Source organism: Alligator mississippiensis, chromosome 15, assembly GCF_030867095.1.
Source record: "Alligator mississippiensis isolate rAllMis1 chromosome 15, rAllMis1, whole genome shotgun sequence".
Lineage (NCBI taxonomy): Eukaryota > Metazoa > Chordata > Crocodylia > Alligatoridae > Alligator > Alligator mississippiensis.
Genome location: NC_081838.1, coordinates 25,749,184 through 25,771,313, shown reverse-complemented (window position 1 = coordinate 25,771,313; position 22,130 = coordinate 25,749,184). Strand labels below are relative to the sequence as shown.

General features: G+C 51.4%; 1 protein-coding gene and 1 non-coding gene across 10 annotated transcripts; one reads left to right on the top strand and one right to left on the bottom strand.

Annotated features, from left to right (window-relative positions):
- Positions 1 to 510: 510 nt before the first annotated feature.
- TRNAA-UGC (transfer RNA alanine (anticodon UGC)) lies at positions 511 to 582 on the top strand. Its single transcript has one exon. It is a non-coding gene; the product is annotated as a tRNA-Ala (tRNA).
- A 581-nt stretch (positions 583 to 1,163) lies between these two features.
- Positions 1,164 to 22,045, bottom strand: LOC102570720 (gastrula zinc finger protein XlCGF26.1). 9 transcript variants are annotated; one of them, XM_059718933.1, is made up of 6 exons: positions 21,979 to 22,045; positions 19,493 to 19,589; positions 18,845 to 19,032; positions 17,825 to 17,906; positions 11,055 to 11,171; positions 1,164 to 10,575 (listed from the first exon to the last, which is right to left on the bottom strand). In XM_059718933.1, exons 5-6 carry the CDS (start codon positions 11,119 to 11,121, stop codon positions 8,942 to 8,944), a joined length of 1,701 nt encoding a protein of 566 aa, XP_059574916.1. In that variant the 5' UTR covers positions 11,122 to 11,171; positions 17,825 to 17,906; positions 18,845 to 19,032; positions 19,493 to 19,589; positions 21,979 to 22,045; the 3' UTR covers positions 1,164 to 8,941. The 9 variants fall into 9 exon arrangements, with proteins under 9 accessions (XP_059574916.1, XP_059574914.1, XP_059574913.1 ...); XM_059718931.1 differs by lacking the exon at positions 21,979 to 22,045 and adding an exon at positions 21,043 to 21,604; XM_059718930.1 differs by lacking the exon at positions 21,979 to 22,045 and adding an exon at positions 19,868 to 21,036.
- Positions 22,046 to 22,130: the final 85 nt, after the last annotated feature.

The following is a 22,130-nucleotide window of genomic DNA, read 5'->3' as shown; positions in this document are numbered from 1 at the left end:
ACCGTTAGCGCTCACCAGCAGTCAAAGCATGTGCATTGTTTGCCAAAACTATTTGGACTGTTGTGTTCTTGGCTTTATTTTTAACATCTAGTGTACATGGCTCTACTTTCACTTGAGATATCAACTGCGATGGACACAGGATTTAGCTGGCTTTCTCAGAGGGCTGAAGTAGATAGTTTTTGCCTTTCCTTTATCTTTGGAATTCTTCAGTAATTATTCACATGGGATTTCTGTGGGAATAAATTGTTCATCTGCCTAAAAAGAAATGTTTTTCTGTCACCCATGGCCTTGGTCCTAGCTGTTTATGTCTCTCTGTAAGTACCTCTGTAAAAGAAATGAAAAATAAAAAAATTTGAGCATTTCACATACCATATCTTTTACTGCCTGATAAAATGCTCAGACTGAAGAGTTTGAAAAACCACATTGTCATGTTTCAGAAAATCCACGTGAAAGCTAAATTAGTGGAAGAGGCAATATCTCTTATTAGACCAACTAGCAGTGTCTTTCAAAGGGGATGTAGCTCAGTGGTAGAGCACATGCTTTGCATGTATGAGGTCCTGGGTTCAATCCCCAGCATCTCCACCTTTTAATAGGTCCCTTCTGACCCTAAGATCTATGAAACTAGATATTTGCAAACAGATTGATTGATTTGTTTGCAAGCTTTTAGGTGCACACACCCTTCGACCAGCATAGGGAAGAGCAGAGATTGTAAAAGTTCTCCTAGGTAGAAATGAAAATTCAGATTTCACAGGAGAGCAGCTGTGGTCAAGTCTTCTGTTTTGAATAGTTCATTTTGTCCAGGTTAAGCACGGAGAAAAAAGTCTTTTTACCTCAAAGTTGTCTGGTGACAAGCAGGATGTTGAAGCATATTTCCTTCAGGTTATAATGTTTCATATTTCACAGAAGAGTGGAAATATGGAAAGTTCTGGGCAAGAATTTCTTTTGTGGTGAGGTATGTGTGTGTCTGTGCTCTGTGAAATGCAAATTCACTCCAACAATGGCAGGAGACTGGTGTTAGCATATCAGGTGGTAAAATGCTTCCTTCTTGGAAAATTATGAACTTCTCATTTCAAACAGCAGGTAATATTTGATATCTTCCATGTGTCAGGTATCCAGGTTGTAGCTGTACTGGTCTAGAGACAAAAGGAATCAAAACTCGTGGATGAGGTGACATGTTTTATTAGACCAACTAGATATTTGCAAACAAATTATTTGAATTATTTGCAAGCTTTCAGGTGCGCACACCCTTCATCAGGCAGAGGAGAGAGCAGATATGGTACAAGTTCTCCTAGGTAGAAATGAAAATTCATATTTCTCAGAAGAGCAGAAGGTGTGGTAGCGTCTCCTGTTTGGAATAGTTCACAGATTAACCTGGACAAAATGAATGAAGCTGACATGAACAAAGAAATTCAACATTGCCTCAAATATGCAAGTGCAGCTTTCAGACACTGGAGGAAACAGGTGTTTGAAGAGCATGGCATCAGATTCAAAACCAAGCTCATGGTTTATCAAACAGTTCCAATCCCCACCTTGCTGTACAGAGCTGACATGTGCACAACACACAGGAGACACCTTAAGTTGCTGGAGAAGTACCATCAATGCTGTCCATGGAAGATCCTTCAAATCCAGTGGGAAGAAACACCAACATTAGTGTCCTCTTGCAAGCAAACACCACAAGCATTGAGGCAATGTTCATCTGACATCAACTGGATGTCCAGCTCCAGACTCCCAAAGCAAGTTTTATCCTCCCATCTCAATCAACACATACATGCAAAAGGAGGGCAGAGAAAGTGCTTTAAGGACGTCCTCAAGGCAAACTTGAAAAAATGCAACATCAACATCAACTCATATGGACTATTGCCCAGGACCACCCCAACTGTAGGAAGAGACTGCTGTAACAAGATGACAACAAGAGATGGAAAAGCAGGAGTAACCGGAAGCGTGCTGCGGACCGAATCAAGACTCCAGAGCCATCCACCCTGCATGGAAATGTGACCAAGTTGCAACAGAGTCTGTCAACTCCAGATTGACCTCATCAGCCATCTTTAGAGCCACAGATAGGACAATCATGGAAGGCAGTCATCCTTGACTGCAAGGGATTGCTGAAGAGATGCATTTATTCACTTCTGGCCTTTTGGATTTTCTTCAGGCTCTCAGGCTGAGGGACTAGGCCATCCAGTATGGAGACTTTTTTTTTTGCTGGCAATATGTATGTAGTTTTTAGATCTCAAGACCTTTCAAGGATAAATAGTTACACTATGTTAGCAATAAAAGAAAATATAAAAGTGCACAGAGTTGTACAACTTGTTTGATGTTTGGGAATGGATTGTACTACTTTTGGATAATGTGTGTCTCAAATAGTAACAAGTACTAGAGAAAAACATTATTTCCAGTGGATGGCAGAGACGTTAAAGAAACTCCTGTTGTAAATTGAAGGAAATACCCTTTTGTGGCACCTACTCCACTCAGAAGTATGCTTCTATGGTGGTTGTTTCTTAGAAAATCAAAAAATGAAACACCTTTCTTAGACCAAAATACTCTATAGGAAGGACAGAAGACCCTCAACATGCACCCATTTGGGGGCAAATTTGCTGCTTCTGACAGCAGTCTCCTCCTGTCCTGTCTGGCCCTGCACCAGCCCCCTGTCAGTTTTCTCTTTGCTAGTCCCAGTGAAAATATTCTCCAATTATACTTTAGGACTTAAATGCCACAAGAAATGTCATTTGTAAAATGTATTTAAATGAAGTATTACAGGAAGATCAATTTTAAAAAGTAAACACCTCTTCTGGTTTTTTTTCAAAGGTGAAGCATTTTCAAGACATTAAGATAGGTTTGAATATACCTGATTCCAGTCTGCTGGATGGTTTAGATCTGTAGGGTGACACTTGTTGAACAGCCCTTAGAGCATTTCCAGTAAGGCACGTTTTGGGGGTGGTCATTTGTTTTGTTTTGTTTTGTTTCCTTTTGTGTGTGTCTAATTTTGGCTTTGCCAACATGAAAGACCATCTTCAGTCGTCTGAGTTTGGTTTTCATGGTAAGCTTTGTTACCCAGATTACAGGTAACCCTGTGGGTAGGCTACTGAGAAAAGAGGCAGAAAAGGGGTCTGCAGTCCAAACTTTTTATTCGCTTGCACTTTAAACATGGGAACAAACATTTATCCCAAAGCTTATCCAGCTACCCACAACAGCACAGCATAGATTCTCATGTAGACCAGCTGGGGAGATTCAAGAATGACCAAAATACTCTATAGGAAGTACAGTATAGTATCTCACTTGGTACGAATGACAAGATAAGATTCTGAATGACGGCCAGCATGGCTTCGCCGCAGGCAGGTCTTGCCTTACCAACCTCATCTCCTTCTATGACCAGGTAACTCGCCGCCTGGACACGAGAGAGCAGGTTGACATTGTATACCTAGGCTTCCAAAAGGCCTTTGGTCTGGTATCCCATGATGTCCTCGCGAGAAAATTGGAGGATTGTAGGCTTAACTCTGAGACAGTCAGGTGGGTGAGAAACTGGCTGCAGGATAGGACCCAGAGTTGTAGTGAACAAATCTGTGTCATCCTGGCGAGAAGTGGGCAGCGGTGTCCCGCAGGGGTTGGTGCTCAGTCCAGTACTTTTCAACATCTTTATTAATGATTTGGATGTGGGGGTGAAGAGCTCACTGACCAAGTTCGCAGATGACACCAAGTTATGGGGGAGCGTGGTCACACTTGAAGATGGGCTACAGCTACAGGCAGACCTAGACAGGCTGGCAAGTTGGGCAGATCAGAATCTGGTGAAGTTCAACATTGAGAAATGTAAAGTGCTCCACCTCTGGGATGAGCAATCCCCAACACACCTACAGGGTTGGCAGCACCAAACGGACCAGTACCACAAATGAAAGGGACCTGGGAGTAATTATAGACCACAGGATGAATATGAGCCGGCAGTGCGATGCTGTAGCCAGCAGGGCAAACAATACTCTGGCGTGCATCAATTGATGCACCTCCAGCAAAACCAAGGAGGTGATTCTTCCGCTCTACTCGGCACTGGTGAGACCACAGCAGGAGCACCGCATCCAGGTCTGGGCACCGCACTTCAACAAGGATGTGGACAAGTTTGAGACAGTCCAGAGAAGAGCCCCTGTATGATCAGACTCTGACACGACAAGCCATACGAGGAAAGGCTGAGGGATCTGGGATCCAACTTTTGGAACCGGACTGAACCAGATCTCTTGTGGACTTGGTATCAAGCAGTTGGGATTTATATCCTTGCGAAAGAGGGAGGGTTTCTTATCTCCTTTCTTTCCCCATTGTACAGTGCTGTTCCTGTTTCTTTTTTACCTTACTTTATGGTCTTCTCTGACAAGGCTGTTTTTGTTTTTACAAATGTTTAAACATTTTAACAAAAATATATCTATTATAGCAAAATAACATCTAATACATCGGGTTACATCAACCACTCCTACAATTATTTTAAGATAAAACTATAATATAGTGTATGGATTATTTAACATATGATCTTCCCTTATCTCCTTTCAGCATTGTGCTTTGGTTAATTATTTGATGGCTTCCTTTACTTGCTGACCAAGTTAGTTGTCACATCTGCAAAGGTTCACACTATGGTCACGCAGAAACAGGCTTTGGGATTTTTGCCTAGATCCCTTGAAAATGGCCAAGGCTAGCAACAGCTTTAAGCCTTTCCACACCAGCAGTCAGAGTGTGGTCAGGAGGACGTGTGCTCACATCCTCTGCACACAAAGGGTTATGGCTTCCCTTCAGACTAAATTCAGGGTCCCTTGTTTGGTTGCAAAGCCTCTTTGGTACCCCAGCTCTAGTGATCTGTTTCTTAGGAGTACATTCCACATTTTCTTCTCAATAACCTCACCTTCCTGCTCCAAAACCTTTCTTTGGAGGACACAAGGATAAATGGAGCTTTCTCTAAATGGATAAATGGAGGGTATCTATATGTAGCAGAATTAAGATGTGATTGTAGCATGAATACGCACTCTTGTTCTGCTTGTGGTAGATGCTGTGGCCAAGATGGTCAAGGAAAAATGGATGAGGGCTGTTAATCCTCCATTTGTGCCTTAGGTTGGGTGAGAGATTTGGCTGGGCCACAGGGCAGAAAGCAAGGAGAAACAGCAATGATTAGGAAGGTTAAGGGTGAACATTTTCATGTCAGCAATTTCTGCATCTCACCTGGTCCAGGCCTCACTCATGGAGACTCCCTTGGGTCCCTTGTCACTCCTTCTCGTGGCTGCCTCTTCCCCTCTTGGCCAAGGGGGTAAGTCTTTTCCTTTAAACTAAAGAGCAAAGATGCTCCAATTTTTCTTCATTTGAACATTTTGGGCTAGGGAGCAAAAGGAAGTTTTATGGGACATACTCCCTTGAGTCACGTGTTTGAGTAGGTTTTTCAGCACCCCACCCCTCACCCCCCAAACCAAACCTCTTTACTGATTTTCATGAAATATTTTATTTCTCAACTTAGTTTTCAGCAAAATATTTGGGGGGGTTACTTTTTCTAGAAACGGTTGGGTTTTTTTCTTCACCACACATGCTTTTTTTTTTAAAAAACCCAAAGAAACAATAAATACATGGCATGTAAGAGTTGTCCCATCCAGGCTTTACATAAGACTCCTTTTAAAGGAAACTCAGAATATCAAAATTAAAATTTAAAGCAATTTAAAGAAGCAGCAGCAAATCCTGAAGATGCTGTGAAAGAGAGAAGGCTTCCCCCAATCCCTGTAGGGGTTCCCCCTGCCTTCATCCAGGCCCCCTCAATGTGCCACCAGTGTGCTCCCCCCGGAGGACAGCCCAACCAGAGCCATGGGGCAGCAAGTCGAGGGCACTCCCTTATCCCACTGAGCACCCCTGCATCGTGAGCATCAGAAGGGACGGGATGGGGGGACGAGTCCCCGCCATGTGCCTCCCAGCCCCCTTACTGCTGATTGGAGGGGTCTCATGGCCTCGTTGCTCACTGCTTGCTCTTGGTGGCCAGGAGATGAAAACCTCGGTTTTAAATATGCCACGGGTTTTGCCTCCTATCTGGTCAGCAGCAAGCGGCAGGAGGCAAAACCTGTGGCATATTTAAAACCACAGTTTTTGCCTCCAGGCCATCAGGACCAAGTGGTGGGGCCGTGCGGCCCCTCTGACAATCAACGGCGGGGGGCATTCAGGGGGAACCCCAAGATTAAAGGAACCACTGTGTCGCACGCTGGGCTCATGATTTAAACCAGGCCCTAGTTATATGGTTATAGAGTTGTATGGAGATTATGGCTGATGTAAGCCACTGTCCTGAAGTGGGCCAGCCTCACCTCATCTCCTGCCAGGTTATGATGAATCTTCTGTTGTGAAAGAATGGAAGGGACCAGTCCATGCCAGTTTGCTCGACAGATGCTCACTTTCCAGCAGAACGTATATCCCAAAAGAAGAGTTTCCTGGCCCCTGGCCCCACCTTGTCCATGCTATGGCCTGGTTAATTGAGGGAAAGTTCACCTGCACTCTCATCCTGTTGTCTCCACCTCAACAGCTTCCACAAGTGTAGCGGGAATAGATCCCGGCATAGCCAGGTATTGTCAGGACACACCGAGCCTTTGCTAGCATTTTTGTGGGGAAAATTACAACTACACCATACTCATTAGCAGATCACAGAAAAGGAAAAGTAGGGTTGGAAGGGACTTCCACAGTTCATCTAGTCCAGGGGTGGGCAAAATGCAGCCCGCAGACCGGATGCGGCCCACCAGGCCATTCTATCCAGCCCGTGGGGCCCCTAAAAAATTCAGAAAATTTATATTTATCTACCCCTGCCTGCCTGGCATGCAGCCCTCGGCTTGCCAAAACTCAGTAAACGGCCCTCCACCCAGAATAATTGCCCACCCTTGATCTAGTCCAACCTCCTGCTTGAGACAGTTGTCCTTATTCAAACCATCCCAGACAAGTCCCTGCCTAACCTATCCTTAAAGCTACACAGTCAAACCTGCCACACAACTCCAAGGCACCTGGTGCAAAGACAGCAAAACCACACTAACCTACCACAGGCAAACCAAGGCTACAATGGCAGTCCATGTCCTTATGACACTAGGGTGGTTAAAAAACAATTGAGAGGTGAGTTCATTGTAAAATTAGAAGATTTTAGAGGTGAAAGTCAGCTTTAGTTACTTCTGAGCTACATTAACAGCAGTGTGCTTCAGGCTTTCTACCTGGTGCCGCTGATTTGGTCTCAACCTTTCCCACAGCCTTGCTGGAAGAATTGGCATCACCTTAAAGATCCAGATGATCTAGCCATTTCTGATATCCCTTGAGACCCTTCAGTCCCCCTTTTCCCCCACAGGCTTGTGCTCCTTTTAAATGAGGGGTGAGTGGGACCAGGTCAGCAAAGTGTTGTCGCTGCGTCCCCGCCTAAGACAAGGAGGCTGTGGGCAGATACTAGGTGGGAGTATCTGGTGGGAGAAGACAGGGCCATACCCTGGCCTGGATGGAAAGCTATCCTGGATCCAGACCAGTAAGAAGAGCCAGCTTGATGTAGTTGGGAGAAAGCAAGGAAAGGCAAAAAAATGTTGTTGGAAGGTGCTCCAATGCCTAAGCACAAACCCCAACGCAGGTGGCAGACTCGGGGCTCCTCTCTGACCCCAACCAGGACACAGACTCTGCCACCTCTCTGACATGTTCAGCCTGTGAAAAAAGCAGCACCTGCCCTGAGCCCCATTGCTCTGTGCCATGGGGTTGAAGGTCAGGGAGGCCCTGTGCGTGCGCTGGCTGCTCCACAATAGAAAGGAACAGGTTACCTTATTTAACTTGGGCAGTGGGAGGCTGGAAGGTGCATTAGCAGATGGGGCTGTCCCTGTGGTGGAGACACGGCTGGCAGGAGTGCAGCTAGAACTGTTCCCCTCTGGAAGGATCCCTTGGGGAACACCAAGAGCCCCAAAGACTGGGGATATCTGCATGGACAGGTGCACCAAGGGTGGGGGATCCAGGGAAATCAATGTGAGGAACTGGCTTGGGAAAGGGACAGATGCAGCTGGGACCTAAAGGACCCCCAGAGCCACGGCTGCTGAATCTGCCTCCTCTGTTGTCCTGGACTCTGCAAGGCCTGGCTGTCCTGACCCCAGGGCTATGTCTGCGCTGCTCCAGCTACCAGCACGTGGTGGCTGGGAACGGGGATGTGGCCTGTCTCGCTGCACTGCCCTGGTTGGCAGTCCTGTCGGCACTCCTGTCCTGGCCTACAACAAGCAAAGTAGTGAAGCACAGAAGAGGCCTGGGAGTCCCATAGGACAAAACAGTTGAGAACTGATTCATGGATATTCCCTTTACTCATCCAAACTGGTTCTTTCACGGGAGCGAGAGACCTGTCCAATTGACGTAGAACGTGACACGATCATCAAGGATGGTAAAAAACAGATGACAATGGTGATGTCCCAAAAGCCACAGCAAGGAAAAGGAAGGGTTCACCTTGCTCCCACAGGTAATTGTCTAGGATTGGATGGTTCAAGAAAGGATGCCTTTGTTTCAGAGCAACTTTGGTTTTGTTTCCCCCAGCTTTTATCCTTTCTGCTACCTGGCTCCATAACTTAGCTCTTATCTGTTATCTTCTCTGTCCCAGCTTCTGCCAGAAGCTACAACATCCCACGTGGGACAACTCCACATAGAAGCAAGAGGGAGCCGAGGTGTTACAGTCCAGTGGCAGGATGCTAACTCCCACTGCCGAGGGGGATGAGGGAAAGCCCCCTGTTCAATGCGATGATCCTGCTCCCATGGGTTTGCTGGTGATTGCTCAGGACAGAGGTCTGCTGTAAACACTTCTGGGCAGAGCAGTATGACTTCTTCCCAGAGTACCTGGGCTGGTGCTCAGTGAGTGACGACCTGCTCTTCCTACACTGGCTGCAGGATAAAGGTTTCTCACTCGTGTGCTCACATAAGCGATTGGTACATTTGAAGCTCTGCAGGAAGCCCTCCCATGTTAGCTGCAAGAAAATGGCTTCTTCCCCGTGTGCACATGCAGATGACTTGTAAGTGCTGAGCTGTCACTGAAGCTCTTTTCACACTGGGTGCAAGAGAACCGCTTCTTCCCTGTGTGTACACGTAGGTGACTGGTGAGTTTGGAGCTCTGTGTGAAACTCTTCCCGCACTGGCTGCAAGAGAAGGGCTTCTCACCCGTGTGCACATGCAGGTGACTGGTGAGTGTGGAGCTCCGTGCAAAGCTCTTCCCACACTGGCTGCAGGAAAATGGCTTCTCCCCGGTGTGCATGCGAAGATGCATGGTGAGATGGGAGTTCTGTGTGAAGCTCTTCCCACACTGGCTGCAGGAAAATGGCTTTTCGCCTGTGTGCACGCGCCGGTGCTGCGTGAGCGTCGAGTGATCGGTGAAGCTCTTCCCACACTGCGGGCAGGAGAATGGCTTCTCCCCTGTGTGCATGCGCAGGTGCTGTGTGAGCGTGGAGCTCTGTGTGAAGCTCTTCCCGCACTGGCTGCAAGAGAACGGCTTCTCCCCCGTGTGCACACGCTGGTGCTTGGTGAGATGGGAGCTTTGTGTAAAGCTCTTACCGCACTGGCTGCAGGAGAATGGCTTCTCACCCGTGTGCACACGCCGGTGCTTGGTGAGTGTCGAGTGATCAGTGAAGCTCTTCCCGCACTGCAGGCAGGAGAATGGCTTCTCCCCCGTGTGCACGCGTAGGTGCTGCGCGAGTGTGGAGCTCTGGGTGAAGCTCTTCCCACACTGGCTGCAGGAGAAGGGCTTCTCCCCTGTGTGCACAAGCAAGTGATTGGTGAGATGGGAGCTCTGTGTGAAGCTCTTCCCACACTGACTGCAGGAGAACGGCTTCTCCCCCGTGTGCATGCGCAGGTGTTTGGTGAGTGAAGAGCTCTGCATGAAGCTCTTCCCGCACTGGCTGCAGAAGAATGGCTTCTCCCCCGTGTGAACAAGCAGGTGACTGATGAGATGGGAGCTCTGCATGAAGCTTTTCCCACACTGGCTGCAGGAAAAGAGCTTCTCCCCCGTGTGCAAGCGCTGGTGTTGCGCGAGTGTTGAGCGATCGGTGAAGCTTTTTCCACACTGCAGGCAGGAGAATGGCTTCTCCCCTGTGTGGACACACGTGTGGCTTTGGAGGTGATCCCATCCAGTAAAACTCTTCTTGCACTCAGCACAGCGGTACGGCAGCTCCCCTGCATGCATGCCCTGGTGCACTCGGAAGTCGCTCAGGGAGACAAAGCTCTTCCCACACTCCAGGCAGAGGTGGGGGTGCTCCCCTGAGTGCATTCGCGGGTGCCCAAGGAGAGGGCATGTATGGTGGAAGATGTCCTTGTGCTCAGCACAGGGGTGGGCATCCTCCCTCCAGGGGTCTCCGAGTCCCTGTTTGTCCCCAAAGCTCTCACTGGGCTCTCCACATATATGCAGCCCCTGCCCACCTTGAACCATGTTCTTGTGGCTCTTCGGGTCTCTCTGCCCTTCAAATCCTTCCCTGCTACTTTGGGCCCCTGCTGTTCTCTGTCCCTGTTGGGTGTGGAGCTGGTTTCCGGCCTGAAACAGCTGCAGGTTGGCAAGCCCTGCCTCGGGAGGCTGCTGCTGCTCAGCTCTGTCCAGTATCTCAGCATCTGCTGGGTGGAGAGAGGAGCCCAGAAGTTAGTCCCTGTCTAGATGGCAAAGGGAAAAATCCGCTATTCCCCCATGCTGGGACGTGCCCCAGACCCTGGATGGGCTTTCATTCCTCTGTGAGAAAAAGGGGTCCAACAGCCAATCAACTCTGTGTCTCTGGTCTCATAGCTTGTATCCCATGTGCCCCAATTATGGAGCAGAACATGGGCAGTTCTGGTGGAAACAAAGAGGTGCTTGTATCCCCCCAACCATCCCTAACTAGGAGAAGAACAAGGGGTCTGTTGTCTGTTCCTTCATCACTGAAATGCAAGGAGTGGGTACACGCACCTGCCTGGACAACACAGATCTGGTTAAGTAGTGTGATGTCAGGACTAGGTGGCAACAGCTCAAGGCAAGTTTTCAGGTTTCCAGCTCCCTCTGGGTATTGGGAGGTTCTGAGCTGAGGTGTGGGTGGAAGGGGGGAAGGATTTTCAAGACTCACCTGTGGATAAGTCCTCAGACAATGAGCTTTCTCCAGCTTCATCACCATCACAGACCCAGAGCTCCATCTCCCTTCACTGGATGTGGCAATTTAAGTCTGGTGTGGGGCCTTGATATCCTGTGTTGGGAAGTGTACAGAGGGTGATTTTTTCATCATCCAGTACCCAGTTGAGACTTGGAGAAAGGATCGAATGGGCTCAAATATTCTACTGAGGACTGAAAGGAGGACACTTAGAAAGGAAGACATTTAGACTAGTGTGGGGGCTCTGTATCCTGTTCTAGGGAGCGTATAGAGAACTGGGATTTGGAGAAAGGATCCAGCAGACTCAAACATTTAATGGAGACTCAAAGAAAAAGGAAAGGAAGACATTTAAGATAAAAGAGAAGCCACGACAGGCAGAAACCTGCAATAGATCATAGCTTCTGTCACCCAGGTGGAACGATGGTCATATAAAGTATAAAGCATCAACCCCTCAGAAGTGTATATAGGGTAAAAAGCTCATAGTGGCACTAAGGAAGGTGGGCAGAGATGCAGTGATCTGTGATATGCAAGGAGGAAGACAACGCTTTTATAGATTTTCAAGATAGTGTTTTGGAGAGAGACCGTGAACACACTCATGGCCATCCATACAACTGATCTTATTATGGTAAGTCCAGGCAAAAAAGAAACAAATGGATTTATTCTTAATAAAGGTTTGCAGTGATGAGTCTTAGAAGGTAGAAGAGTCATTGACACACTGATGACAATAACTCTCCATGGACTGCCACCTTGACAGGGTGGAGAGACTTGCGTGTACTGGTGACCCTAAGAGCAACACCATTGGGAGTTTTGTACTCCTGATAGGGTCACCTATGGTGGTAAGGTCAAAGGTAAGGTATCAGATGAAAAGCAGTGCAACATAACATGAAGACCTCAATGGTTGAGCAGGCAGATGAAGAAGACACACTTTGCAATGGCTGTGAAGGTGGATAAAGGCTGCAGTGGAAGAGTAATCCCAGTCATCTTGGATGTCCTTGTCACAGGTTCCTTCTCCGCCAAGACCAGTGTGGTTGCTGAAGTGCACCAGCCTCCTCACATAAAACAAGTATGCACAGGCTTCTCCCACTGGATCCAACCACCAATACCCATAACCTCTACAAAGTCCTGTGGCAATGGACAAGTGGCAATAGGGCCAGACGAAGTGATGGCCAGGAGTCCCTAGTCCAGCCCGCAAGCCGTATTTTGCCCACTCTACATTAGACCAAGGGGAAGACCCCAGAAAAGTTGTCTGAAACAAATGGAGGAGGATATGAAAACATGAAGTAGACAAGAGACCCGAGCGATGACAAAGCAGTGGGGTGAAAGTGGATTTGAACCAGTAGGTAAAATGCTTGAAGACACTACTGTAAAAGAACAGGGAGAAGAGTGGGACATTTCTGATCTCACACAGTTCTCGGGGGGATGGGACAAGAACCGGCACGTTACCTGGGAAAACGAGGGCTTGGTAATTCTTCAGCATCTGGTCCTGGTAAAGCCCCTTGTCTCCAGCGTCAAACAACTCCCACTCTTTGCATGCGAAATACATGGCCACATCCTCAAAGATCCCTGGGAGTCTTACTTTCCAGCTGCCAGCTGCTCCAGCAAAGAGCCTGGTGTGGATACAGCTCTGCAGACAGAGCAACACATTTGTCTGCTTTAGCTCACGTCATCCAGAGGGTCAGCGCAGCTACTGCCTGTTAGTATATGCTGTGCCTATAAGGAAGGCACTGCCATCATAACAACACCAGCAGAGTCTGCAGGCCAAAGGCCCCAAGTCTCCTCTGGGGAAGCTGTTTTCACGGCAGTGACTCACAGGGAGCATACCCTGCCTGGAAGGGGAACCCTGAGGATTCACCCTTTTCCACCAGACACCGCCCAGGAAACAATGTGTGTTGGTGGTGTCAGAAGTTTTCTTCTTTCCCCCCATGAGGTTCTGGAGTGGGGAGCTCTGCAGGCCCTAAATCCCAGGAGGTCTACTGCTACCACAACACAGGGCACCTCCCTGTCCATGTCCTACATGATCTCAGGCTGCTGCAGCCATCTCCGTTGTTTCCATCTGTGGAGTGGAAACAAAGAGCAAGGGAGGATCCCCGATTATGAGGGTGGGATAGAGCAGGCGGGACTGTGTGCAGACTCAGTCTGGAAGCAGGAGAAAGTGGGGGCTACAGAGACGACAATATTACAGCTCCCCAAATCACAAAGTGTCTGGTTTCCTTGGGCACATGTCACACCTGCAGACTTGGAAGAGGTACAGATATAGGCAACTCTGGGAATTTGTTCTTTATTCCAGCCATACACTGGTGCAAAGAGACTGGGAATCATTTCCCTTTCTGGCAGGTGGATCCTGAACTCTCCTCCAGGAGTCAGGAACGCTGCTCACTCCTAGCAAACTGCCAGCTTATGAACCTGCCCTGGCACTGGTAGGGCGAGAGGGACCCTGCTGGACTGAAGTACAGAGCCCCTCCCTGCTTCTCAGGGGGAGCCTGGGGGGCTCAGCTGAGTAGACCTTCATCCCAAACTCCCTAGCGCTAGCTGGGTGCCACGGAGTACCCAGTGAGACTCTCTCCCGAGACCCCCAGTCATAAAATGCTCTTTTGAAGGACCCCTTAGAGGAAGCTGAGGCAGTGCTTCCAGAGGCAGGGAGCACTGGACCCATAGGTGCTAAGACCAGTACTTCCCCTGAGGCCTTCCCTGCCGGCTCAGTGTAGATGTAGCCCTGAAGCTTCTCCTTGTGGCTCTTCCCCACATCCTCAGCTCTTGCTGGGCTTTGCCTTGACTCCACACTCACACCCCACTGCAGCATGGACCTTGCTCACAGCCATGTTCTCCCTCGGCTGTGGGCACTTGCCCTGCTTCTTATGCACTTGGCCTGGCTCAGGTGTCAGGGGTCCCCTCTCCCCAGATCTTCCTGAGGATGGCCTCAGGAGCTCCAGGGTGACAGGACCTTTCCCCGGAGGCTGCTCCTCAGCTTCACTCAGGGTCTCTGCACCAGTTGGGAAGAGAAAAGCATCTGCAGGCTTTGTGTCTTGCTGGAACATTGATTAATATATAGATAATGCTCACACAAAAGCTTTGCTAAACCATTGACCAGAGTAGGCCCGATTAGAAAACCTGAGCAATGCCTGAACTCTGCGCAAAAGGAAAAGTTGGCATATGGGCCAGAGAGTGGGAGGGGGAGATGACTGTAAAGGTGGAGAACCGTCCATTACCAAGATGATAAGGCTGGAATGGGAACCCCCAGAGCGGGATGTGGAGCAAGTCCAGGGCACAGGACAGCTCAAGATTACCAAGATATTGGTGGAATGTAACAAGTAACCTGTTTTGACCACTGTATAGAAGGAGAATTAGAAATGAAGGTGTAACAGGGAACCCTAACCCTGTTAACAGACTGAGACAGGAAATGATAATGAGAAAGAGGGACGGAGGCAGAGCTAGAGATAGGTCCCTGCCAGAGGACCTGAGTTACTGCCCCTTTAAGAAGACACTGAGACCAGCACCAAGAGCAGAGGCTAATTACGAAGCGAGGCACTCATTAAGAGGGAGAGGAGACAGGTGATTGGCTATAAGACTGTCCATGTTTGCAGATGGGAGAGAACTGACAGGCTTGGACGGTAAGCCCTGGGCAGCTGTGCTGAGCCCAGAGAGGCTTTGCATGTTCCAGGCTTAAGGAGCTCTGGCAGCTGAGAGCTGAAACCCAAGAGGAGTCTCTCGTGGTGACAAGCCAGCGTTCCCTGGGAGAGAGCTGTATGTTTGGGGAAGAGACTACTGCGAAGGTTGCAACAAAAGCTGCAACGCCCTAGATGCTGCAAGCTGGGGAGGAACTGCCGGCACCAGCAACCCACCACAGCCAGTGGAGAAACCATGACACAGCGAGGGATGTTGTGTTAAAATGATAGCTTTTCTTTTCCTTTAGCCCTGAGCAAACTGTTTGTACATTACCCTGGGCAGGGAAGGAAAGGGTCTGTTGGAGGCAACTGCCTATATTCCTTTTGTTGTCGAAATTAATAATGAAGTTGGGACTTAAAAGCTGGGGCCAGAGTGGCTGACTCTAAACTGAGAGGACCAGGCTAGAAACTGAGTGCACCAAGCAGGGAAGGGTGGAAACCCCACTGCAAACGTTAAGTGTCAGAATTGGCCTGGTGCCCCACTAAGGTGAGATGCTTAGGCACCAGGGAAGGCACAACCCTGTATCTGCAGACACCTCTGAACTGGAGAATTCTGCAATATCACCAAGCCGTGGCAGGCGTGGGGTCAGAGCAGCTGAGATCTGCCACCTTTCTGGGGCCCCAGATGCCAACAGCAGGAGAGGCGACTGGTTACTGAAGGGAACTCTGTAATGGCTAGGGAAGGGGTAGGAAAAATACTGCCCACAGGCCAAATCCAGCCCACCAACTGATTAGATCTGGCCCGCAGGCAGGCACCCACCAACTAATTGTAGCTGGCCCCACCTGCAGTTGCCCATGCTCGGCTCTGCATGGAGCCAAGTCCCACCTGGGGCAGCCCGTGCTGTGCTCCCATCCTCTGCCCACTGGAGGGTACCTTCCCCACCAGCAAGCACAACTTCTGAGCAGGGCTGCTGCTGCCACTGCCCAGGGAACTGCTGGGCTCCCTCAACCCCCTGCGACTCCTCCTCCTGTCCCTGCTGCAGTGCTCTGGGCAGCAGATACGGAAGGGAAGCTGTAGCATTGAGAGGAGCGGGGTAGGCTCTGGCTACAGTTTGCTTTGGTCCTGCTGGTGCCAGGAGGGGGAGACTGTGGATGGGGTGGGGGGGTGTGAAGGAACTCAGCTGCTCACAAACTCCTGCGGGGCAGGCACAGGACAGGCAGGAGGCGGAGTGGGGAATAGCAGCCCATGCTTGGTGCAGCTCCCCAGAGCAAGCACGAGAGAAGCAAAAGCAGCAGGAGCCAGCACAGGCTCAGCTAAAGCCCTGCCGGGCAGGTGTGGGACAGAGACCGAGAGCCTGTGGTGCCAGACTCGGCTCCCTGTCCTCCCCGCCCTCCCCTCTCACAGGGCCTTCTCTTGCTGCCCGCTGACAGAAGCTGCTTTCCTGCCCTGTGCAGCACTGCGAGCCAGGTAGGCAGGGCAATCCCCCATCCCCTCCCCTTGCCAGTGGAGGGGCTGAGCTCAGCCACATGGCAAAGAGCGGGCGGGAGGGTGCCCCCCACACATGCATATCCAACCCACCCACACCCAACACTGTCCCACGCACCCCACCCACACCTGACCCTCACCATACACACATCCCACACATCCACACATATACCCACACCACCTCACATACTCTACTCCCTCATCATACCCACACACATCCAGCAGTCCCCCACACCCCAACCACACATCCACATATATACCTCCCACACACATCCCATACCCACACTGCACACACACACTTCTTCTATACCCCCACACACCCCACCCACACCCACACCCCACACACACACCAAACACATACTCCCCCCCCACCTCTCCACACACAATATACAAGCAAACATTCCTCTCAAAGGAGTACTTTCTGGGCAAGGGGAGAGACTTCCAGGGGTAAAGATCAGGGGTTAGGGGGCAAGGGTTTGGTCACAAGATGGCAACCAGGGGATGGGATACCTGTCAAGGGGTGAGGCTATCCTTGTGGCCCTGGACGCCTCACCAAAACTCGTTAAGCAGCCCTCCGGCCGAAATAATTGCCTACCCCTGGCCTAGGGAGTCTGCATAATGATGTGCCAATGCATGGTCATGGGATACATTCATTAACACCTTGTCTGTCACACCATGCATGTTAGGGCCACACCTTGTAGACAATAAACCACACCAAACCTTTGCTACTGAACCAAGCCGGTGGTCATAAGACAAGATTGGTATTAGGATCTCCTGGCAGTGACTTTTTGTCAGCACCACAGCCCCTGAGATTTTGGACCCTGCCATGCATTCAAATTCAAGCTGGATAGAAACCAGCTATAAAGCTGTTACACATTTTGAAGCACCAATTTTGTAGCTGGCTGGCTCTTTATAGCTGGATGTACATTTTTATGGCACAATAATTACTTTGCACATGTGGCCAGCTTGTGCAATTAGCCAATGGGTTGTGTGATAATTATTTGCACATGTGGCCAGTCTAAATTTAGTGTGCTATTGACTAGTAAATTGTGTGATATATGTGTAGCAGGGGCCTTCAACACTGACAACACATCCGTAACACCCAATGAGGACAGCGACAATGACGCAGGTTAATCCTAGTGCCACTGGCAAAGGCAAAGCCCTGATACTCCCTGATGCTGGCATATGCCTAAGCCAGCCCCCAGGCCTCCGTGTCTGGGAGAAGGCAGAGATGGAAGAGCCTAAGTCCCAGAGATCTTCTAAGGCCCCTGCTACATGTTACATATATTACATAATTAACTGGCTAATCACCCAATAAGTTTAGATTGACTACACATACAAAGTCATTATCCAGAGCTGTGAAGCTGGAGATAAGCCCCAATGACTATGCCCTTGCTCAGAGTGATAACCAGAGACATCATGCCCTGGGGGGAGACATAACAGTGACCCTGGCGCTGCACCTGGATCCACACTGTAGAGGAGGAGGAGGGAAGAAACAGGGCCACTTGCTCCAGGGGCTGAGGGCAGCTTCTAGCGGGATGCAGGAGGACAGGCAACGTGCTGAATCAGTCCCCCACAAAACACTTGAGCAGACAGGAGTTTTTTTAACTCATGAGCCGTGCCTTCTGCTGCTGGAAAGGGTAGAACCACCTCCCTCTTACCTGCCCCTAGCGAAGGGCCTCATCTGTGGAAACAGCTGCAGGAGCTTTCATTGGTCCCAGGTCTCCTCTGCGTCGGGGCAATCTGCAGCAGGACAGAGGCCTGGGATTAACTAATAAATTAAAGTCACTAGAAAAGCCCATTGCCTGGACAGCTGCACCAGCCCACTCTGGGGCACATAGCACTCACAGTGGGCATGCCAGATGAGTGACTGGGACACAAACATTGATAATGATCACACTAGTGCTTAGCGTAACCAAAAATACTGCCAGCGTCTGCTTCTGCAAGGCCTTACATAGCCACTCAGCTTCCTAAAAAGCTACTAGCTGGTTTAAGCTGAGCAAAGCCACTGCAAGTTTTGTCCAAGTGGAAATGCTGCCAAAGACAGCAAGAAGATGATACACAGAGAGAGAAAGAAGCACGATAAGGAAAGCCCACCAATCTGGGTGCGCCTCTGCAGACAGGGTTTTAGAAACATACCCAATGGTGAAAACGGTTACACAAGTAACCTGTAAATGGCCATTTGCAGCAGCAGTTGTCCTGTGGAAAATGATGAATATGCAAGTGCACCAATAAAAACTGTGTTGGCTGATACCGATAGCCAATGATTAACCAAGCATATCAGCTGATGCCAATCTGATGACCAATATTTAGTAACAGTGCAAGGCATTTTAAACTCCTGACATAAACAAAAAATGTCTGTGTTTGTTTTGCATTTATAACACGTGCACACACCTCCTACCTTCTCTGGCCTTCGATGAGGAAGGCGGCAACTGCCTTATTCCCACGCAAGTTGCTTTTGCAAAGGTGCCCAGTGCTCAGCGGAGTGGGATGTCCCTCACGCTGTGCATTACCCCACCTGCGCAGAGCCCAACATCTTCATGGCAGCCCCAGCGTGCAGGCCCCTGCTGCGCGTGGGGCAATGCCATGGCCATGGCAGTGGCAGCAGCAGCTGGAGCCAGTACCAGCTCCTTTGTTGCTGAGCGTGTTGCCCTGTGACCCCCACCCCTCCCACTGCTCACCAGGACCTGTAGTCTCCTGCAGGCTCCAGCTGACAGCAGGGTGTACAGACCAGCTACCTTCACCATGACGCTCTAGGCACGTGGCAGTAATTATCAGCTACAGCAACCAAAAAAAGCCGAAAGCCAATAATGTCATTTCTCCTTTTATTGGTGCCGAACCGGTGGCCAAGCAATATATCGGTGCACCCCTACAAGTAACAAAATGCATAAAAAAGTTTGGAAACAAAAAATCAGTGGACACTGGACAGCTCAGCTACTAGACTGCTGTGCTCCTGCACAATGTCTCTGAATGTCCCAGTGAGACCCTGGGTTGTCTGATCAACGCAGCATGCAGCAAGACTTGCTGGCAAGGCAACCGGCATATTTCTAGGTATGGACAAACCTACATGAGTGCAGAGAAGGCTCCTGCTCTCTCTCAATAACTCGGTGGCTCCCCGATCCCAGGTTTTCAAGTAACATGATAGCAATAAAAGATCTTCCCACTGAGTGCTGCTGCCATGCAGGAGCTGCCCAGGGACAGAGACCGAGGTACTGCCAACCTGCAGACTAGCAGCCAGAGACCCCACCACTTGCTTCGGGGCTGAACAGCCAGGCAGGCACCAGCATCCAGGCCATTCGGTACCTCTGCCCAGGCCCCTGGCACGTTACCTGGTCATCTTCTCTGCCTCCCCCCAGCCCGGGCCTGCGCTCTCGCTTTCCCACCGCTCACATGGGGCCTTTGGGAAGTGTCCAGGCTCCCGGCTGCCTGTAGGAAGAAGAAAAGAGAGGTTTACCGTGTGATGGGAGAGCCAGAAACACGAACCCTGACACGCACCAACAGCACCTCAAGCAGCGGCAGCACCCCCTCCCCACCCACACTGAGGGGCCACGTGGACAGATGCTGGAGTGCCCCCCAAGGCCCCACACCCTCATGCGGTGCAAGCTGCAGGTACCCCTCACTCCTGACCTGCAGCCCCTGACAACCTGGTGCCCCTCACTCCAGACCCAAAGTCCCCCCACCTTGCTGGTGCCTGTCACCCTGACCTGCAAGCCCCTGCCAACCCTGCCAGTGCCCCTCACTCCCAACCCGTAGTCCCCCGCTGCTCTGTGCAGGGCTGGCCTGGCTCCCTGTACACTGCTCTCTCCTCCCCTTCCTCCATCCTGGAGCCTCCTCTTCCTTTGCCAGGGGGTGGGGGGTGGTATGGGAGCTGCAGTCCAAGTTCCCGCCACCCAGAGCAGCTGCTGCCTGCTTCCTCTGGCTGTGACACAGGCTGCTCTCCCATGACGTCAGAGGTAGACTGATGTCCCTCCCCAGTTCCTGGCCAGCACCTGGGCATTGCGGGGAGGAGGCACTCCATCACAGCAAATTGTTCATATTGATATATCTGTGTACATATATATATATATATATATATATATATATATATATATATAAATCTAGATAGATAGAAATAGGATAGACGTATAGATAGATATAGATATGTATCTATCTAAAGACCCATGCGGAGGCATGCACCTGCACACATCAACACAACAAATAGGGCAAGTTCTGATCCCAAGTTGCGGTTGGACTCGTCCCGTGGTCCTCGGAGTCGCACAAGTCTCTTACTAAGATTCATAAACACAGTTCACCTTCCTCGGTCTCGAGAGCACATCCAGCACTTCCCTGCATGTCCACCCCGAGTGCAGGGATGCAGTCAGCCGTGCTAGTTTAAAACCAGGCAGAATTGGAGACAAAGAGGGTTGGAAGGGACCTCAGGAGGCCTCATCTCCGCAGCTCCTGAGTCCTCCTGCCTCCCCCTGACCCTGACCATCCCCTCCAGCACAGCCACAGACTGGACCCTGCTTGGGAGGCAGTGAGCCTGGAGCCCCTTCTGCAGCTCCCAGGGCTTGCTCTGGCCTCAGCCCTGCAGCTTCCCCCCCCCCCCATGACCTCATTGTTTTTTTTTCTTTTGCCCCAAGGGCTCAGCCGAAGCACCTGCGATGCCTTAGCAAGGGAGGCTGATAGTGTGTTGGTGGGCACTGGCCCATGTTGTCCTCCCTTGCACACATCAAACAGGCCTGTTCCCAGCTCCAGCAGCTGCCCAGCAAACGGCCCTGACTGCAGCCCCATCCCGGGGCGTGGGGAGCTGGGTCGGAGGGAGACTTGCAGGGGAGGCAGCTCAGGGCAGGGGCGGGACGGCAGCAAAGCAGATGTGGCTATGAGAGGAGAGACCCACCTGCCCAGCCAACGCAGGGGCTGCAGCTGAACGCAGCAGGGTCTGCCCCCGCCCAGGCACTGCGGGGCAGCCTCAGGAGCAGGCAGGGTGCTGGCAGGAGCAGGGCTGCAGGGAAAGCCCTCGTGGGGATGAGGCACAGGGCAGCGGCACTCCCCCCAGCCCCAGGGACCAGGCCACACTGGGACAACATCCCCCTGCCCAGAGCTGATGCTGCCTGGACGGTCCTCTCCATGCCCACAGCTGTGACCCCGGACCGCGACCAGGACCGTGCAAGACCTCTTGGGCCAAAAGAAACACGTTCATGGGAACTGGTCGCCGGGGTCACACAGGACGCGTTTGTGCGTGGGAAAAGCAACGCTCTTGTCTTTAAAATACTCGGGCACGGAAATATTTGGGGTGATGGTTTCTGGAAAGAGTTCCCTGGCTCTCGAGGGCGCTTGCTGAGACGGAGACCCAGGCTGTGAGAGCCGAGGTCAGGTCCCGAAGTCCCCGCGCTCAGGGGGCGCGGTACCCAAGGGGCAGGTCTGATGCTTCCAGCCCCCGCCCCGCCCCGCCCCGCTCCGCTCCGCTCCCCCGGGAACGCGTCCGAGCAGCCCCGGCGCCTCGCCCGGCGCCCGGCCTTTGTTCGCTCCCGGCGGCTTCCTCCTCGCCCATCGCTCGCAGCGGCGGGGCCGGGCACACCGCGTCCTGCGCCCGGGGCCGGGGCCGGGCTGGCCCCGCAAGGGTGCCCCGGCCCGGCCCGGCCCGGCCTGGCTGTGCTCGGCGGGCTGCGCTGGAGCTGGGGCAGGACGTGCTGCTCCGCGCGGCGGGGGCGCTTCCCATCCCTTCCCTTCCCTTCCCTCCCCGCCCCCGGCCCTCCTGCGTGTGCGGGGCCGGGCCGGGCCGGGCCGGGCCGGGGGTGGGAGCCCCCGTCCTCCCGGAGGACCGCGCTCGCACCCGCGTCATTTCTGGGCAGTGCCGGGTCCCCGTCCCGTGCTCAGGTCTGCGCTCCCCGCGGACGGTGCAGGACGCGGCCGCCGCTGCGCGGGGGCGAGCCGGGCCCGGGCCCGCGCCGCCCTGAGGCCTCTGCTGGAGCGGAGCCCGGCCGC

What these genes read in the sequence shown, in the direction of transcription:
- LOC102570720 (XM_059718933.1), bottom strand. Translation starts at nt 11,121, where the DNA reads ATGGAGCTCTGGGTCTGTGATGGTGATGAAGCTGGAGAAAGCTCATTG. An exon ending in GTCTGAGGACTTATCCACAG is followed by an intron (nt 10,576 to 11,054) that starts GTGAGTCTTGAA and finishes CTCTCCACCCAG; the next exon opens with CAGATGCTGAGATACTGGAC.